General features: G+C 38.8%; 2 protein-coding genes across 5 annotated transcripts in view; both read left to right on the forward strand.

The window, feature by feature from the left end:
• The window catches only part of LOC144615349 (pleckstrin homology domain-containing family M member 1-like), a 20,470-nt gene extending 16,112 nt beyond the window's left edge, over positions 1–4,358 (forward strand). For 2 of the 4 annotated variants that reach the window (XM_078442284.2, XM_078442283.2), the window contains exons 5-7: positions 1,589–1,815; positions 2,745–2,903; positions 3,749–4,357. In XM_078442284.2, the coding sequence (XP_078298410.1) occupies positions 1,589–1,815; positions 2,745–2,903; positions 3,749–3,873 (511 nt within the window). In that variant the 3' untranslated portion in view covers positions 3,874–4,357. Of the gene's footprint in view, positions 1–1,588; positions 1,816–2,744; positions 2,904–3,748 lie in introns of all 4 variants that reach the window. The other 2 variants (XM_078442286.2, XM_078442285.2) reach the window with 2 other exon arrangements.
• Positions 4,080–19,625, forward strand: LOC144615359 (EF-hand calcium-binding domain-containing protein 13-like). The gene is made up of 8 exons (XM_078442288.2): positions 4,080–4,200; positions 4,500–4,571; positions 7,595–7,738; positions 8,313–8,384; positions 12,190–12,339; positions 13,859–13,909; positions 17,564–17,707; positions 19,496–19,625. The coding sequence occupies exons 1-8, from the start codon at positions 4,080–4,082 to the stop codon at positions 19,573–19,575; spliced, it is 834 nt and encodes a 277-aa protein (XP_078298414.2). The 3' UTR covers positions 19,576–19,625.
• The last annotated feature ends 493 nt before the right edge of the window (positions 19,626–20,118 follow it).

Here is a 20,118-nt window from a genome sequence, read left to right on the forward strand (position 1 = left end):
GGAAAAGCCGATGGCAATGTAAAATGGTACAGCCACTTTGAAGTCAGGCAGTTGCTCCAAAGTTGAAACTTGAAGTTACTCTATGGCTCAGCAGTTCCATTCCTTGGCGTATATGCCCGAAGGAATGAAAACATTTGTCCACACAAACACTTGTGCGTGAATGTTCACAGCACCGTCATTCATAATAGCCCCAAAGTAGCCCAAAAGTCTATAAAACGATCAATAGAGAGACAAAAGAAGGATTCATCACAAGGAATGAGATCCCAGTGGCTGCCACAACATGAATAAATCTTGAAAACATCGTTAAGCGAAAGAAGCCGGGCTCAAAGGCCACCTATGGTGTGACTATTTGTGTGCAGTGTCCAGGTTAGGTAAATCTAGAGAAATGGAAAGTAGGCTTGTGGTGGGCAGGGGTTGGAGGAGGGGTGGATTAGTGACAGCTAATGGGTATGGGGTTTCCTGTTGGGTTGATGAAAATGTTTTAAAATTGACCGCGATCATAGTCGCACGGCTCTGCAAACACACTATTGAGCTGCACGCTTTAAATTAAGTGATTGTGCGGTATGTGAATTATGTACTGTGAATTTTATCTCAATAAAGCTGTTACCAAGAAAGTGTTCCAGATTTGGCCAGTGGGTGCCCCTCTGAGCTGGCTCTCATGTCCATTTGACGTGCCCCAATCCATATTTTGAGCACTTTCTTACTTTCTAGCACAAGATAATTCAGACTTATTTTATACTCTTTCCTAACTCCAGCCTAGGAATCAACCTTTGTCCCAGAAGTCTTGCTTCCTATTTTGGGGGGGAATGCAAAACCAAGATTTAGGCATTTATCATTTCGTTTAATCATCATGACAACCCTAGTAAGTGGGTACTGGCATATCTTCCTTTTACAAATGAGGCCCGGAGAGGTAAAGTATATTGCCCAAGGTCACACTGCAGCCCAACCTTTGAAAGCAGGCGATGTGAATCCAGAGTCCCCGCCCCTTGCACCTCCCCCTACACACACACACACACACACACAGAGTGTGAAAGTGAAGTTTATTTCTTCAACAAGGTCACTTTTACTTGAGTGACCCCAGTTTTGAGTGGAAACAAAGGTGTAGAGCTTATAAGACAGCCTCTCAGGAATTGCACATGGCAGGGTATACCCTTGGGAAAAGTCACATATCATGCGTCTGGGAGCGTGGGGTTGAGGGCAGACCAACACCCAGTGGCCTGGCCCTTCCTACGAGAGCACATGTTCAAACCCACACACGCAAGTACCAGTAAAGTCCAGTGCTCATCAGTCTCCTTTGCCAGCCTCACTCCCCACCCCTGTACCCAAATGCTGCCCATAGCCAGGTGTCCTTTACAAGAGTGAGAATGGCTAAAACAGGAGAAAACCTATAGATGAAAGGAGATCAGCCTCGGTTTTTCACTGTTGACGCTGGGCAGTGGCTACATGGAGATTCATGATATTATTCTCTCTTATTTTGTAAATGTTTGAAAGTTTCTGTAGTAAAAGAAAGTATAAAATGGTGAGAGGAAAGAGAAATAGCCAGGCGGGGAGCCGTGAGTGAGCCGGGACATTTGGCTGCTGTCTCCAGATTCCTCAGGTGCTCAGAGGAGACCAGCAGCACGTCTGGGAGATCCTCGGGACCACAGGCCCTCAGCTGCACCTTCTCCCCTCCGAAGATGATGAGGATGCTACTCATGTCCTTGGTCAGCTGCCTCGTTGCCATAAATGAGGCCAAGCTCATCAGTCGCTGTGACTTGGCCAGAGTGCTGCACAAGGAGGATCTGGATAGGTGTGAGGGCTACTCCCTGAGTGACTGTGAGTGCTGCTTTCTCACACTCCCGCCCCCCCATTCCTCTTCTGCTCCTGGTCACCTCCTATGTGGCCATCTTTCCATCATTCATCTTTCAAAGCCAAGTTCAAAAAGCAGCCCTCCCCGAGAAGCCCCTCCCAACATTCTATATTCCTTCCACTGAATATTATTAACTGAGCACTTACTATGTACCGGGAACTATTTTAGGGGCTGGGGACAGAGACATCAACAAAGCCCCTTCCTTCACAGTGTTCGCATTCTAGGGGGAGAGGCGAGTCCCAAACAAACACACAAACATATGAAGCACTTCCTGGTGGTGATAAATGTTATGCAGCAGAATAAAGCCAGGGGAGTGAGAGGTAACCTTGTCCTTGAAGGGGAAGTCAAGGAATACCTCTCTGAGGAGGTGACATTGAGCAGCACTGAATGAGGCAAAGGACCGGGTCACCCAAATGTCTGGGGAAGAGCATTCCAGGCAGAGGGAGCAGGCAGTGCAAAGGCTTCGTCCTCCTCCCTGGTGGGGCTAGCTTCCTTTTGCCCAGATTTTGCACACACCTGTCTTGTGCCGTCCTTCTCGTTTTATCTTGTCTTGTGGTCCTTTAAGGGGTGCGTCTTCGTTCTTGCTGAAGGCACCAGCTGCCTTTGCCCCAGCTGAATGTCCCTCACTGGGCTTTGCACGGGTCATGGCACACAGTAGGCGATCATCAAGTGCAGGAGATGCGGATGGACAGCGGGATGATGAGCGGTTGTACTGAGGGGCAGGTGGATGGACCGAAGGGCGAGGAGAGAAGCTAATGGGTGTTTCCGGCCAGCTCGCCCCGTCTAGCCTCTTAGGCCTTGTTCCTTTCTTCTGCTTCCCCGTCTCCCTTTCTCCTCCGTGTCCTTTGTCCCTCAGTTCAGAGCCCTCTAAAAACCTTCTTCTCCCTGTTCTAAGGGCTGTGCCTGGCTTTTGTGGAGAGCAACTTCAACCTATCAAAGGTAAATGAAAATGCAGACGGCAGCTTCGACTATGGCGTCTTCCAGATCAACAGCCACTATTGGTGCAATGATCACAAGAGTCACTCGGAAAACATTTGCCACGAGGACTGCAAAGGTCTGGCCGGGGTCTCAGGGTGGGAGAGGGGAGAGGATGAGTGGGGTCTACTCACAGGACTTCTCGTCCCACTCCAAGCCTGGGAATGCACCCAGGAGTGCCTTTGCTGAGCAGAGGATTTCACTAGTGGCTACGATGCCCCTCCGGTTAGGAGATTCTCCGGGGTGCAGGCTCCAGAAAGGCTCTGCACACCCAGTAACAGAGGACAGCAGCGGCCAACATTTAGCGAGAGTGTGTTGTATGCTGAGCACTTCACATGCCAGCTTCTCATGCGGTGGAAACTATTATGATCCCCGCTTTACAGACGAGCAAACTGAGGCTCATAGAACCAGTGCTGAATGCCAGACTGGTGGCCCTGAAGGCTCAGCTCTAACCATCAAGTCCTGACTTTGGTCAATGGCCTGATTGATTCGAGGCCAAGGGCAAACTCCCCACCTCAGAGCCACTCGTGGAGGCTCCACAGGTCCATGACTTTGCCCCTTACTCCCTCTTTCGTACTCTGATCAACATCCCTGCACTCTTCACCTGAAGAGCCTCTCTCATTAGGCAAGGTTTACCTCGGCCTCTGTGCTGCCTGTTTTGACATTTCCTTTCCCTAGAAACCCTCAAACGTGGCGCGAACCAGCATGTACCCTAGCTAGGATGTGTGGTAGTAAACATACATTTACTCCTGCCCCTCCTGCCCCCACCCCTAGCCACCCTTGACCTCTAGCAGCCATTGTAGGGATATCTCCATGGGCCTCTGGGAGGGAGCCCTTGCCTAATCTGGAAGGACTCAGCCCCCGGGGGGCGGGGAGAGCCGGTGTGTGCCTCAGTCTCTGGGACTGTCCTCTGTGTTCTCACAGGTATTCTCTGTCTCCCCTTCAGAACTGCTGAGCCCCGATCTTCTCTCAACCATCAACTGTGTGAAAAAGATTGTGTCTGGAGCAGGGGGAATGAAGAACTGGTGAGGAGGTCACTGTGGGACTAAGTCAGCAGGCAGAGCCCCAAGAAGGATGTAGTGACAGGAGGGGACAGGAGGCAAGGACTCCACCCCTTCTAACCATCTAGAAAAATGTGGGAGAGCGGCGGGCTTGGAACTGGGACTTACAAGACTTGGGATCTGGGTCTTTCTCTGATGTTGTATTAAAACTGTTTTGGACACAGTAGCAAAGGAACTTGAGTTAGCTGAGGGAGATGGCTTCGGAGGGGACAAGGTGTCTCACCGAGCTTACCCAAGGGGTCTCTTCTCTGGAAGAGAACGGAGGCGGAGCTGGGAACTGTCAGTGTGGCTTTCCTGACAAGTTTCTGCCTCCTCGTGCATTTCCTTCACTACTTTCTTTGTAGAGCAGTATATTCTGCTCCCCATTCCAGAGGACAGACTGTGGCTGCCCCCAAGTTAACGGGCTAATGTTCTGAGCAGTCACGGAGACTGGCTAGTCTCAGCCCCAGAGTCCAAGGGGCTGGGATAGAGAATCTGATTGACTCGAGCCCCTTGTCTGGCTCTGTGCTGACAGGATGGAGCCTGCTTGGGATTCTCTCTCTCCCTCTCTCTCTTCCCCTCCCCCCCCCCCTCAAAATAAATAAATAAACTGAAAAAAAATGTTTTTCTTGCAGAAGATGATGAAGTACAAATAGAAGAATTTGGACAAGTGGTAAAGGATATTCGTGATGCCTCCAGGTTAAAAGGTAACTAGTAAATTATTTGTGACTGTTAAATTTACTTTTATTGAATGGATGTCTTTGTGTTTTGTTTTTTAGAATTTCTAGTTCTGTTAATTTCTGCTTACCATGTTGGCATTGATCTGTTTTAAGGCAGGCAAAACTTGATTTTGATTAAAAGTTGGCAGCATCCATGATGAAAGAAAAATGCCTTTTTCTGGAATGGGGCCTGTGTAACCTATTTTAAATCCCTTTTTTTGTTGTTGTTATTTGTGTGTGTGTGTGTGTGTGTGTGTGTGTGTGTGTGTGTGTGTGTTTTGTTCTGGACTTTATGTAAAGTCAGATACTAGCTTTACAATTTTTCAGATATGAAAATTTTCTATACCATTTTTAGCCTCAGACTTAGGACTCTACCCTGTGTAAAGGCTTATATATTATAGAATTTCTCAGAAATCTTCTACCTCTTCCTTTAGTAGACATTCCTCATGTTCCTTTCTTTGGATTTTGTTAACATACAAGAGTGACCATGTGCATTTTGGTACCATGGCTATTTCCTACCACTTGACTTCCATTTTTGCTTAAAAGTTAAATCATAGACCTAAAACCAATGGAGATCATACTCATGGAGTTTGTGTACTTTTCTATTGGGAAAATAAGTTTAAAACTTAATTATCACTGGTAATTTATTTGAATAACATTCAAATGACTGTTTGGTCAATGAGCGCTGTCAGGAGAAGAATAACAACATAGGTATATGTTTAGGAAAACGGAAGCGGAGTCATTTCTGGGTGTAAAGAAGTAGATAGATACTTTTCAGATTTTTCATAACCACTCTGCCCTGGTATAAAATTTTTAACATCATTGTTTCTCTTTTAGGTTAAGAAAAGTACTTAATAATTCCCTGTTGACATATAAATATGTTACCTGGGTCACATAACATAATTAGCATCAATATAGTATAGTGAAATAGATTAGCTGTGCTATAGGAAACAATGCATACAGGTAGAAAAGAACATGGGCTATGGAGTTTGATACATGGTGGTTTGTGGGTTTTTGACTTACCAGCTGGGTAGTCTCTGTAGGTCATTCTGGTTTCCTCATCTTTAAAACAAGGAAGCTAATAAAATCACGTTTCTCCTAGAGTTGTCAGGATCAACTGCAAAAACACATATAAAGCACATAATCTAATTATTAGGCACATACTATATACTTGGTAAATGGTAGTTAATTTTGAAATCAGAAAACAGAGTTCAGAAAGACTGGTATTCAGGACAGATAACTTTTTATGTGGAGGAAGGAAAAAAAAATGGAAACTAAACCATTGAGAAAGGAGAACAGTGAAAAAGGAGAAAGGTGTAGTTTAGGTACCTGAATCTGGGAGCTGGTCATAATGATTGGGGGTTGACACTGGAATCTGTCAGCCAGTGCAAGAAAAGGCCAATAATTACAGGGAAGAGTGAGGAAGGGCCACCCTGGAAGAAAAGTGTTAACATAGCAGGCCTGAAACTGCTCTTTTTAGAAAAGTCTCCTTGCAAGGTTGACTGTCATATGCTCAGACTGTTCCCTTCATTACTGACTGATAAGGTTAGTTCACTGTGCCTGGACTATTTGTTGACAAACTTGGAGGGGCTGAGAAAACAGGCATATTGTGGATCAAGTTCTATGCTTTCCTTCAGTATACACACAGTTTTAAGGGATTATGGTCAGTGTCTGATCTTGTAGTTGAAGATTTTAGAGGTTGGGCAGGCAGTTCTAGGTATTGATGAGGATTAAGGATAGCCATTGATCTGGATGACTTTGGAAAGGAAGTGAAAGTTTTTGGAGTTGAGAGGTCAAGGTCATTCTTATTGTCATCAGATGATAATGGGAAATGGGGCTGAGGGAGGATTATGAGCAGGGTGACCAAAGATCCTCCAAGAAGGTGAAAGAGTGATCAGAAAGTCAGTAGATGATGGTGTCCGGAGGGTAGTGTAGGTCAATGACAGGCCTGAATCTCAGGGGAGGGATAGGTTTGATTGAAGGTGGAACTAAAATAGCCAGACAGCAGAATCTTAGGAGTGTTTCTCTGCTTCCTGGTCCTATGTGGAGCATGGGAGGATGAGCAGACTCCTCTTAAGGTGTCTGTGCAAAGAAACCATATTTTAAAGGGAACCAAGCTTTAGGTAAAACAAGCAGAGCTGATACAGGTTTTTAGGTGACTGTCATTTGCAGTTGCCTCGCTGAGATGTTAGGGGGACAGAAAGTGAAGCGGGATCGAAGGTACTAAGAAGCTGTGATTACTGTTTGCAGCTATTCCTGAAGGCTTAATAATAATAATAATAATAATAATAGTAACTTTATTGCTATTAATATGACACTTAGTGTTTGCTATATACCTAATGTTGTTTTAAGTGTTTTTCATACATCATATATTTAATCTCCATATTAACTGTGTGAGGTAGATAGTATTATTAAATTATTTTAGATATAAGACTACTGAATTTGATAGAGGGGTTAAATAGTAATAATTTGCTCAAGGTCAGATAGTTTCAGGTCACAAATCCTGGAGCCAGGATTTGAATGTACTTAACACTGCCTCCTTTGAAAGGGCTGGAAATAAAGCAAAATTCCAGATGCCAGAGTACAACTGGATCTTGGTAGAATTGAAAAGAAAAGGTGAGTGAGTCTTTGTGATACTTGTGTTTACAATTTTACATTTCTCATGATTCTGAAATCTATTTCACTTCCACCAGGATGAGTTAATTTTGTTTGCTACCATTAGAGCTCTAGTTTAAAATAACTACTTTGTGTCATTGCAGTGAAAAATTCAGCCATAGCAACCATTTTGGTTGTGCCAATTTTATATTAGCACCAAAGAAACATGGCAGACCAAGCATATTGTTTTGCTGGACTTAGAATTTCCTGAGGGCTGGATTCTTCACTGAGATTTCTTATTCAAGAGGTGATCATAAATCATGGACTACCACTGACAAAAGTCTTGAGTGATGGCTACTGTTGTTTTTTAAGTCAGAGGTTAGTTCAATTACCGAATCACTTTTTTCTGTTTCTAGAGTTACAAGACATTGTCTTAGCTCTTGATGGGCTTGAAGGTGACATGATATCTGGGAAGAACTTGGAGAGCTTTCTAGGCAATATTGGGATTAAGTCACCTGAAGAAGAGGTAGAGAAAATTCTTCAGTCAGATCTTGTTTCTGGTAAGCATTTAAATATTATTATCCATTTTTTTGTTTTGGGTAGGAGTAACTGAAGAAAGTGTGCAAGGTTTTTGTTCAAGCGAATAGGGCTCCTTTGAGCTAATATCTATAGGTATTTGCTTGTATTGCTGTAAATGTCCTTAAAGAGGAGACTTTCTTTTAAAGTCCTTTTTTACAGTTAATGAGAATACTCTTAGCAAGCAGGTAGAAATTTTGTGGGGGAGTGGGCTCATTGGTATCCACTCTCTTTAGATAGATCTTGATTTAGTGACTAACACATAGTTTGGAAATTCCAGCTCTGTGAATAGAAAACCTAGCTTTGCTGGTTTGTACCAAGTAAAGTTATTGGACTTACAACTTTCTTAGTAGGTTAGTTGCCTTACAGGTAGAATCAGAACTAGCATATCTACAATCTTGTAAGGTTAATTGCAAGGCACAGTGGGTGAAAATGAATCCCAAGTATCTTGTATGTAAAGTAAAGAAATTGTATGCTGGTTTTGATTTTCATATGAGCTTTTTAATATTACGTTTTCCAGGGATTCTTGTCTGTTCCCCTCCCCTCTCTCTCTTACAGATGACAACGTGGTGAATGTTAAAGACTGTATGAGGGCTTTGAAGGACACTCAGAAATTTTCCACTTTTGTTGGTAAGAACTTTATGGTAAAACTGTTGAATGGCAAACAACACAGGACTCATTCAGAGGTCACGTAGCCAAACATTATATTTGGTGCTCAGATCTTCTTTGTAGTATCTGTGCCAAATGTTTGTTTCATCTACATTTGAACTCTTCCAGTTATGGCAAACTTGATTACATTTGTTTTTCATTTAAGAATTTGTATTTGAATGGAAAAGATTGGGAAAATGACAAGGTTATGATGTTTTCCAATAGCTAAAGTAAGGACATTTTATTATATAATAATGGTAATTTTGAAACTGTTATAAAAAAATTTAGTGACCAGAAATGTAAGAGATATAAAGTGCAAGGCTCATGTAATGTCACCTTCTGGAAATATCCCTGTTAAAGTGTGGTAAATATCCCTTTAGCCTTTTTTATTTGAATCTATGAATATTTGTGTATTCTGATATTATTTAAAAATTAGACGCACTTGGGTGGCTCAGTTGGTTAAATGTCTGATTTTGGCTCAGGTTATGATCTCATGGTTTGTGAGTTCAAGCCCCACATTGGGCTCTCTGCTGTCAGCACAGAGCCCACTTCAGATCCTCTGTTTTCTTCTCTCTCTGCCCCTGCTTGTTCTCTAAATAAATAAATCAATTAATTAATAATTAATTAATTAAAATAAAATTACCATGGGGGCGCCCGGGTGGCTCAGTCGGTTAAGCGTCCGACTTCAGCCCAGGTCACGATCTCGCGGTCGGTGAGTTCGAGCCCCGCGTCAGGCTCTGGGCTGATGGCTCAGAGCCTGGAGCCTGCTTCCGATTCTGTGTCTCCCTCTCTCTCTGCCCCTCCCCCGTTCATGCGCTGTCTCTCTCTGTCTCAAAAATAAATAAAACGTTAAAAAAAAAATTTAAAATAAAATTACCATGTCCATAATATTCCACGACTTGCAGGTTTAAAGAAATTAACAGTGTATCTTAGATATTGTTCCATGTTCCATTGTATCATAAACAACCTCATTCTTTTTTTTTTTTTTTTTTTTTTCAACTTTTTTTTTATTTATTTTTGGGACAGAGAGAGACAGAGCATGAACCGGGGAGGGGCAGAGAGAGAGGGAGACACAGAATCGGAAACAGGCTCCAGGCTCCGAGCCATCAGCCCAGAGCCTGACGCGGGGCTCGAACTCACGGACCGCGAGATCGTGACCTGGCTGAAGTCGGACGCTTAACCGACTGCGCCACCCAGGCGCCCCGCAACCTCATTCTTTTTAAAGACTGCAATAATATTCCATTTGGGGGATGTACTGTCATTTTATCCACAACACTTTTGATGATATTTGCCAATTAAAAATCTGAAAATTTGCCAATTTTTCACCACTGAAACATTTTGATGAGCATTGTTGTATGTATATATGTGCATAAAGTTCTCCTGGGGGATAAAACCCTCAGAAGTCACACTGCTAGACTGAAATATATGCAGATGTGAGATGTTAACAGCTACTGCTTAATTATCCTCCAAAAAGTTTGTAAAAATTCACACTTTTATCAGTAATGGATATTATTTATTGAAAATTCTGCTGGTAAAAGAATTCTATTATTGTTTTAATATGCATGTCTTTAATGACTAGTGAGGTAAAACATTTTTCATATGATTGTCGAATATGCTTTTCTTTTATTTTAATTAGATTGTCTTTTTCATATGAATTTATAAATAGCTCTTTTTTTTTTTTTAAATAGCTCTTTATATATAAGGGACATTAATGTTCTGTCTTGTCTATTGCCATTTTTTTTCTAGTTTATTATTCATCTTTGACTTTGATTTTGGTGGACTGCTTATTGCCATCCTCTGTTTTATTTTGTCAGTTTTGGTAATTTTTATTCTCCTAGGAAATTTATTTTATTCAAGTGTTTTTTGGGAATATTAGTACAATCCTATGCAGTGATAATTCTTTTGATTTTTTTGTGTCTGGTTATTTTCTCATTCTTAAATTTGTATATATATATTTGTGTGTGTGTGTGTGTGTGTATATATGTGTGTATATATACACACATATATACACATATATATATATATATCTTCTTCTAGATTTCCTAGCAGATCTTTTAATTATCTCTCTTTTTAAAGCTCTACATCTTAGATTTATCTTTAGTGTTTCTATTTGTAGTAAAAAAAAAATTCTGCTTTTATCTTTAGGATGTCCTTTCTATTGTTCCCTTTTGTCCATTTTGTAGTTTTTCTAAGTTGTTTAAATTATGAACTTACTTTTTTCTTCTTACTGAGAAATAAATGTTTAAGACTATCAATTTTCATTTCAGTAAGACTTTGGTTTATCAAAGTCTTTATTCTTGTTTTTTTCTAAGCATATTCAGTTGTATTTTGATTTTCTCCTTGATGTAAGAGTTGCCTAAGAGAAAAACCTTAAATTTTAAAGCAATTATTTGAAAAATTTTAAATGAATTTAAAAATTTTAAATTTGAATTTGAATTTCATTATTGTCCTCTCTTTGTTGTTTATTTTTAGTTTACTGTGGTCAGAGAATGAGGTCTATAGTAGAGGATTTGATAGTTTCTGTGTTAATTAGATACGGAGTTTTTTCGATTTTTACATGTTTATTTAAAAACCGCATTAGGGGTGCCTGGGTGGCTCAGTTGGTTGAGCGTCCGACTTTGGCTCAGGTCATGATCTCGCGGTTTGTGAGTTCGAGCCCCGTGTCGGGCTCTGTGCTGACAGCTCAGAGCCTGGAGTCTGCTTCAGATTCTGGGTCTCCCTCTCTCTCTGCCCCTCTCCCACTCATGCTCTGTCTCTCTCTGTCTCAGAAATAAACATTAAAAAAAAATTTAAAAAACACATTAGTGGGCTTCAGGGACAGGCTAATCGTAAGGGACACTCATCCTACTGTTTGTCTTGGAAATCCTTATGACTCTTTGAAGCAGCGCATTCCATAATTTTTGGACAGCTGTAGAACTAGTCAATTGTTCCACATATTTGATGGAAATCCTGCCTTATAATTCCATTCCCAAACTTAACATTTGGACTCTTCCCCGTCAGTAGCCCTCCAGGGATGGGAGGAGAGCTCTTATATTTTCTTTCTTTTATGTTGAATCATCTTTTCTCTGGACTCAGATTTCCTTTCAACCATTCCTCACATGGCCTATTTTTGAAACTTCTTACCAATGACTAATGACTAACTCATGGAACAACATAATATATTAAATTATACTTTCACATAAATTAGCTAATTTTAAAGTAATTTATTATATATTTCTCTTAATGAATTCTGAAAGATTATTTTTTTAGACATGTACTTTAGAAATGTGAAGAGGTTTTTGTTTGTTTTAATTAAGGGGGGGGTGGTCAGTCATGGATTTCCTAGTTCAGATGTTTGATATTATCATGCTAAACATAATAGGCTTTGCTGATTCTCTAAATTGGGTAAAGTGAGCTGACAGGAGCAAGGGGTGTAGGGAAAGAAAGTAGAAAGGGAAGGATTGGAGTTTGGGAGCAGGTGTGACGAATGGAGGGTATTTTTTATGAAATGGTGAGCTCGTTAATAGAATCCCTAGAGAAACTTTGGCATACTTTTTTGTTCATAAAGGAATAGCCCACGCAGAACCCAGAGTTTTAACAAAATAATTTTAAGAATAAAGATAAGGGGCTATAGAAAACTATAGTGGAGAACGGATTGCTCTACCTTTTTAAATGGCCACATGTGGGTAGTGGCTGCCATTTTGGACAGTGCAAAACTGGAAGAATCCATCAGTTTTACTGTTATGTTCCAAAAATTTAGATCCATGGACTGAATTACATGTTGCATGTATATTCTCTGTGTTTGTAGTATTGAATGACATCATCGGTACATTGGAATGTATGGAAGAAAGTGATCAGTCTGGCAAGGACAACTATGCAGATGTACTTGGAAACACCAATAGAATTTATTTCACTGATAATAGTTTTCAAGAAGTGTTGGATGATTCCTTGCTCGACGGTGAGTTGATTGAGCAGATAACCAGCAACTTGTAATAAAAATTTCTTCTAAAATTTTATCCAAGGTTTTAAAATATTTTACCAAATACTAATTAATTAAATCTTAATACTTAGTTCCTAAATACTACTGTAAATGTATTGAAATGCAATTTACTACAGATCAGATTTAGAGATATATCTTATATTCTATATTCACGGAGATTTAGTTATTACAGTATCAAATTCCTGGATGATCTCTTGGACTGCATTGTAAACTTGGTCTGAAAGTATTTATATACGTTGTCATATGGCTTTAAAATGTTTCTTTCTAGAGTAATTTCATTTCAAAGTTAATCCCTTTCCTTTTATGAATTTTAGAGAGGTCCTAATAGTTGTCTAGCTTTCTTTTTCTTTTAGGTGACAGGCTCTTTGAAAAATACAAGTTATTGTTGAACAATTAAACCATTGGTCTATATAACATTCTGTGTAAGTGTTGATCTGGCTATTTGCTCTATTTACAAAGAATTTACCTGATCCATCCATATTCTTATCTGGGATATACCCAGATGGGTTTTATCAATACTTGGAAAGCCATCCCCTGCCTTTAAATTTAACTTCAGCTAAAAAATGAGATCAGATCTGTGTCTCAGGGAAAACTGGCAATCTGCAAAGACAGTTTAGATTGTCAAAACTGATGGGGGAGGAATGCTGGGATCTGGTGAGTAGAGGTGAGGGATGCTACTAACCACCCTATAATGTATAGGACAGCACTCCCCCACATAATTAGCTGGCCCCAAATGTAATTTTGCTCAGGTTGAGAAATTCTGTTTTAGAGTTATCTTGTAAAATTGCCAAACCTACTATTTTGAAAGTACTTTTTAATAGGTTAGTTATATTTTTTTAATCCTGCTTGGATCACATTTTAAAAATTAATGTAAATATAATGTATCTTGATTCTAACCTCCTTTTGCTTCAAGGTAATACCTGTACTAGTTGTGAGTTATTCTAAACTGCTCTCTAACTGCGATGTGGTCCATCTATGCAAATGGACATATTTTGTTTCTATCACTTGTCCCTCAAATAGATCTCTGTATCAATTTGCATTTGTGTAGAAAATGTATAGGATGAAGCGTATAACTGCACCTTGTCCTTAGGAAAAGCTCCAGAATTAGATAGATAGGTAGGCAGGCAGGACTAAAAAAGGACAATTCAGACTAATAATTAAACACGTTATTGAATATATGAGCCTGGGGATTAAGCTGTTCTCTTAGGGATAAAGGAAGCATTTGTAACATTAGAATCTCAGCCACATTTAAGAAGCTTGGTGGAGCTTGACGAATCCATGGAGTCTAAGAAGTAAGAGGAAGATGAGTAGAGAACGTTATTCTGGAAGCTAGTGGAGGATTTTGAGAAGAAGGGGATGGTCAATGCTAAATGTTATTGAGAAATGAAGTATGTAATTTATCCATTGGTTTTCTTCCAAACTGGGTAAAATCAGGATGCTGTTCCTTATGGCATAATCTCTCTATTTAAATTTGCAGACTTTAGGAAAGAGGCTTTGTCTTCAAATCTGAAACTACCAACAGCAGATGGTAAGGACTTTATATATGTATACAAGAAAGCATTCCCTATGAAGGAGTTATTTTTTAGGATCATTGCCAGGTGCCAATGGATTCCTAGTCCATTCTTCCCACTCCAGCCAGAGTAATTTTTTTTTTTTCAAAAAAGTAATCTGATTGTGTGATGTCCCCCTATTTTCAACTCTTTAAACATTTTTCATTGTTGTTAAAGATCAAAATCCTGCATGTCCTAGCTCTCTGGTATAATTTTGTACCATTACCCTTGCTTTCTGCATTTTCAAGTACAATGGCTTTCTTTCATTTCCTTAGAACTCCAACTACAAAGCTTTTGCGTATTTTGTTCCCTGGAATAGTTTTCCCTGACACTCTTTGCCTAGTTAATGTTTACTCATCTTTCAAATGAGTGATGGGGTGCCTGGGTGACTCAGTTGGTTAAGTGTCTCACTTTGGCTCAGGTCATGATGTCGTAGTCTGTGAGTTTGAGCCCTGTGCTGAGCTTTGTGCTGACAGCTCAGAGCACGGAGCCTGCTTCAGATTCTGTGTCTCCTTCTCTGTCTCAAAAATAGACATTAAAAAAAAAATTGAATGAATGTCAATTTCCTCTAGGGAGCCTGTCATTATCTGCTAGTCGAGGTCAGCTTCTTTTATTATAAGCTTTCATTAAACTATGTCTTTTTCATAGCATTTACTTCATACTATAAATACCCATTAATATTTTTTTAAATGACACTAGAAATGCTCAATATATTTTAGCTTATATAGTGACAAAAGTAGGAGCATCTGACTGGTTCAGTTGGTAGAACATGCAACTCTTGACCTCAGGGTCATGAGTTCAAGCCCCATGTTGGGTGTAGAGCTTACTTAGGAAAAAAAGTAGCAAAAATATTAGAGAACTTTGAATTATCTTAATTCATTAAGACCAAAATAATATAATTTCTCATTAAACTTTTTTTATTTGAGTACGGTGGACACACAATGTTATATTCGTTTCAGGTGTAGTGATTCTCTATACATTTTGCTATGCTCACCACAAACATAGCTATTTGTCACCATACAACAATATTACAATATCACTGACTATATTCCCTTTCCTGTGCCTTTTATTCCCATGACATAGTCATTACATTCCTGGAAACCTGTATCTCCTACTCTCCTTTACCCCTTTTACCCATTATCCCCCTTTCTCTCCGGCCACCATCAGTTTGTTCCTGTATTTATAGGTCTGATTTTGCTTTTCTTTTTTTTATTTGTTTTTTAGATTCCACATATGAGTGCAATCATATGGTGTTTGTCTTTCTCAGTCTGACATATTTCACTTAGTATAATACCCTCTAGGTCCATCCATGTTGTTGCAAATGGCAAAAAAAATCTCATTCTTTTCCATGGTTTTGTCAAATTCCATAATATACCACATCTTTATTCATTCACCTATTGATAGATAGTTGAGATACTTCCATATCATGGCTGTTGTAAATAATGCGGCAATAAACATATAGGGGTGCATATACCTTTTTGAGTTAGTGTTTTTGTTCTCTTTGGGTAAATACCCAGTAGTGGAATTATTGGGTCAAATAGTATTTCTGTTTTTACTTTTTGAGGAACCTCCATACTGTTTCCACATCAGCTGTACCAATTTACATTCCACCAACATTGCACAAGGGCTGCTTTTTCTCCACGTCCTCGCCAGCACTTGTTACTTCTTATGTTTTTGATTTTAGTCATTCTGACACGTGTAAGGTGATATCTCATTGTTATTTTGATTTGCATTTCCCTGAGATTGGTGATGAATATCTTTTCGTGTGTCTGTTGGCCATCTGTATGTCTTCTTCAGAAAAATGTCTATTTAGGTCTTCTGCCCATGTTAAAATCTGGTTGTTTTCTAGTCATATTTTTGATTATTTGGTTAATGATTCTTTTTCTTACGTGCCTGGAAGCATCATTGGGCCAAGAACCATGTTTCCATTTTGCTACAAGTCCTAGCATTGTTTCTCCAGATCCTAGCACAATTTTGGCTTTCAGAAGCCCCTTATTAATAGCTAATTTAATAGCTAATATTAGATGATATTTACTGTGCTAGGCATTGTTTCAAATCTTTTATATTATTGACTTATATAATTGTGAATATTTATGGAATTAAAGAATGACAATAAATCTGTCTTCTTATCTCATTAGCCTCATCTCTCATCACTTCTGCATTTGTATTTATTCTGTAACCATATTACTTATTATAATTTAAATTGGTTCCATATCTTCCATGTGCTTTTGGTTCCATATATTTGCATGTGCTGTTTCCTTTCTGTATATTTTCTGTCAAACAAATTCACATTTTCCCCCCAAACTCAGCTCAAACATCACTCCTCAACCCATAAGACTTTTCAGAGTTATAGGTTAGGTGAACTGTCTCAGTGCTTTATATCTGAGTGCTCAGTGCTCATATCTGGCACACATTTTTCTCATAGTACCAACTATATAATGTATTATAATTTTATTTACAGACATGACAAATTCAGTCCCTGTCTTCAAGGAATTTAAAGGAAACTCTTTAAGAGGGCTGAAATTTTCATTGTTGGTCTTAGTAGCTATAAGATAAATGTTAGTAAAAATGAATATAGGTCTAAAATGGTATTATGGTATTCTTTCCAACTGAAGGTTTAGATCTGTTAGTATAATGCAACGATTTTCGGACTGTGGAAACATACATGACAACTTCGTTTTGGGGTTGAGAGAGAAATGGGGTGAGAAATGGTATTGACAAAAAATTGAAACTCCCAGTAATGATCATGTTTTATATTTTAAATTGGTGTGGTATCAACAGGACTACATTTGGTTGTATGGGTTGTGCTTGCACAAAGATGCCTGGTTGAGAGGGTACAAGTAGAGACTGAAATGCATTCTACATTCCACTGTGCTCTCCAGGCTAGGACCACCAATGCTAGATTGCAGCTACCTAGAGGAAGGTATGCCTCTTTGTAATTGATACATAGAGAGGGGTGCCTTTTTTCAATTCACACAAAAGCACAATATAGACTGGTAGTGGCCCTGGAGATCAAGAGCTTTAATCTCAAATTTTAGCATTTTTTTTTCGTTTATTTCATCAGTTGATAGAAGTCTTTAGATCTACATGTACAGGATGTTACTATTATTTAAGAAAGGGTCACAGCTTACTCAGTATTTAATGGATGAGTGGATTCAGGTAACCCATCATATTCTGCATATAATTTTTTGGTTTAATTTTTTCTTTTCTTAAAATGTTTAGTTTTAAGAGACAGAGAGAGAGAGAGAGAGAGAGAGAGAGAGAGAGAGGGAGAGAGGACAAGTGGAAGAGGGGCAGAAAGAGAGACACAGAATCTGAAGCAGGCTCTAGGCTCTGAGTTTTCAGCCCAGAGCCCAATGCGGGGCTTAAACCCAGGAACCATGAGATCATGACCTGAGCTGAAGTTGGATGCCTAACCGACTGAGCCACCTAGGCGCCCTTAATTTTTTTAAATGCTGCTTGAAATAAATAGGTTGTCAGTTACAAGTAGAAAATACTTTGCTTTTTTTCTGCAGAGATTTTAGTTAAATATATATACTTAAATTGAGAGTTCACCTATAGTGGACTCTGGGCAAACTATTTTGCATTTTTTAAAATAATAGTATCTTATATATATTTATTTATCTTTGTAGCAGTTAAAGAAGCTGCTTATATCTTGACAAGTGTTGATAATGGCAAGATTGGCATACGTAACTTGGAGCATGCCCTGAAAAGTTTGAATGTTAATTTAGCTGAGGAGGACGTCAGTGAAGCCCTTAAATATTGTGACATCGGTGGTGAGCATTTTTTTTGGCTTGAGATTCTGCTCATTTTTTCCTGTTTATAGGAACCAGTTTTAGAGTGTTTTATATGGAGGTAAAATGCTAAAGGCAGTCGCAGTGAGGCCTAGGTTGATATAAATTAGAGCCAAAATAGTCTGCTAATTTATTTACTGACCGTATCTATCTGTTCATACTCTACATATGCTTATTTAGATAATTAGCATTCATTTCTTGTAAGCATGGGTGGGAAAATACCATTATGTAATAAAACAAAGACATGACATCAGCAGCTTCATTTTGATCTGCAGTCTTTCTTCAGAGGAGACCCAATTTCACCTTTTATTTTGCTTGTCCCATTCTGCTTTTTTAACCAAAGGAAATACCCAAGGTTTCATTACATCTCAGAAGAATAATTATTTAGTCTTGATCATTGTTTCCAAGTGGTCACATATTTATCTTTGTTTTCCATCTTTGACTTCATGTATTGTGAACTTGATCTCCTTTCCTATTTACATCCACTCTTAAGTGTCAAATCGTGTGGGAATACTTCTAGAAGCTGGTGAGTTTTACCAGTTTTAGGTGGCTTTTTATTTGGGGTTTATCTTAACCAGCTTGTTTTTTCTATGGGAATCCCATGAGCATGTCTTAGGTTTAAGAGTACCTCCCCAGCATTGATTGGTTATTGCTTTTGCCATAGATTATTATTGACCTCAATCAATTTTTATGTTTTGACCTGGAGTTTTTCATATCATGAGAGTGGTATAAATTTAGACCCTAAGCCCACATGAGTTGCAGGAGATTTTTCACAGGTGATCTTTTTTACCCACTGCCTCTCAAAATTGGGAAGATTTAGGTCACCCTGGTGTTTACATGGGCCAGTGAATATAATATTTTAATCTCCCTTTCACTGGATTGAAATTCTTTAAGCATCCCAGTTTCATTTGGTATCTAAATTCAAACTCTCCGTGTAGCAGGACCCAAGATTTCTTTTATGAATATGCATGAACATTTAAATCAAGCACCTTGCTGCTTTTGGATCTAATATGTATCCCCAAATAGCTGTAGGCTTAGTATTCACTTGGTTTTCCCCTCTGGATCTCTGTGCCCACTTAACGTTTTATTATTTCCTTTTCATACAACTTGATAATGCATTTATAGAATAAAGTATTTCATACAGCATCTTTAGGAATTTGTAATCATTCCTGTGCTACCCAGCTTGCCATTTTGTTATAAGTTAAAGTCTTTTCATTGTAGGTATAGCCCTATATTTTCTGCTGTGGTTACATTACTGCATTTTATTTCCTGTGTGTGTGTGTGTGTGTGTGTGTGTGTGTGTCCCAATAGTTAACATTGTCACCTCTGGCCTTAGACTGCCTTAGTTCAAATACAGCCTCGAGCACTTTCTGGCTCTTGTGACCTAGACAAGTTATTTAATTTCTCTTTGCTTTCATCTTTTAAGGATAGGCACATCAAGCATGTTATAGAATGAATTCTTGTGCATATTTTAGTTAATAAATGTGAAGCATCATAAAAGGATACTTAGTATACATAAGGAACTCAAAAGTTATTTTAAGTTCTTACTTTTGAGTAAGAAGTCAAAAAAAGTGAACTATTAATATCATTAACTGATCAATAGGTGTGGTTCCTGAAAGTATGAAAAATTACATTGAAATAGTTTCAGCCATTTGAGAGAGAAAATAAGGTAGAATGAGACTTTAGGTATTGTTAATCAGAGCCTTTATTTTGTGTACTGACTGAGTATCAGGGTTTTAATGACAATATGCTTGATTTTGATATTTCCAGATAATAATGAGGTGAATTTAAAAGATTTCTTTGAAAGAATTAAAGGAAGTCCACCTTTCAAAGAGTCCGTAGGTAAGTGAATACTTCCAGTTTAAAGAAGTGACTGTAAAATAAAGATAATGAAATCACATTTAAAAAAAATCACTAAATGGATTTCAAGTGTTTAATTTGTAGTCTCTATAGTGTCAAAAAGGATTTCAAGCAGCTTATGCGATATAAAAAAAAAAAAAAAAAAAACAAGTGAAAATGGGACAAAGTTATAAAGGAGGGAAAAGAAATAAAACAGGGTCGAAGAAGATACACAGTAAATACCTTTGCTGTTAATATAAAGTCCTTCCTCAAGAGGAGATAAATTTTTCTTCACTCAAGGGGTTCTGGATCTATGAATTAAATCAGGTGTGGAAATTGGGTGAAGGACCACTACCCTCTGTGCTGTCTCAAGACAGGCCTTTGGAGTTTTCAGGTTTACCCAAATGGACTGGCCATTGATTTCATTTATAGAAATCTTAGCTTCATCTATCTAGTTTCTTTAAATGCTTGGGCCATTAATCCCTGTATCATTCTTACTACCATGTCATTTCTGTGGCCTAACCACATCATTTTGCCCCTGCTGCATAAAGACA

Source organism: Panthera onca (genome assembly GCF_046562875.1).
Source record: "Panthera onca isolate mPanOnc1 chromosome E1 unlocalized genomic scaffold, mPanOnc1 haplotype 2 h2.Chr16_ul_12, whole genome shotgun sequence".
Lineage (NCBI taxonomy): Eukaryota > Metazoa > Chordata > Mammalia > Carnivora > Felidae > Panthera > Panthera onca.

What these genes read in the sequence shown, in the direction of transcription:
- LOC144615359 (XM_078442288.2), top strand. Translation starts at nt 4,080, where the DNA reads ATGGCTTCGGAGGGGACAAGGTGTCTCACCGAGCTTACCCAAGGGGTC. An exon ending in TGATGCCTCCAGGTTAAAAG is followed by an intron (nt 4,572 to 7,594) that starts GTAACTAGTAAA and finishes TTCTGTTTCTAG; the next exon opens with AGTTACAAGACATTGTCTTA. An exon ending in TAAATATTGTGACATCGGTG is followed by an intron (nt 17,708 to 19,495) that starts GTGAGCATTTTT and finishes TGATATTTCCAG; the next exon opens with ATAATAATGAGGTGAATTTA.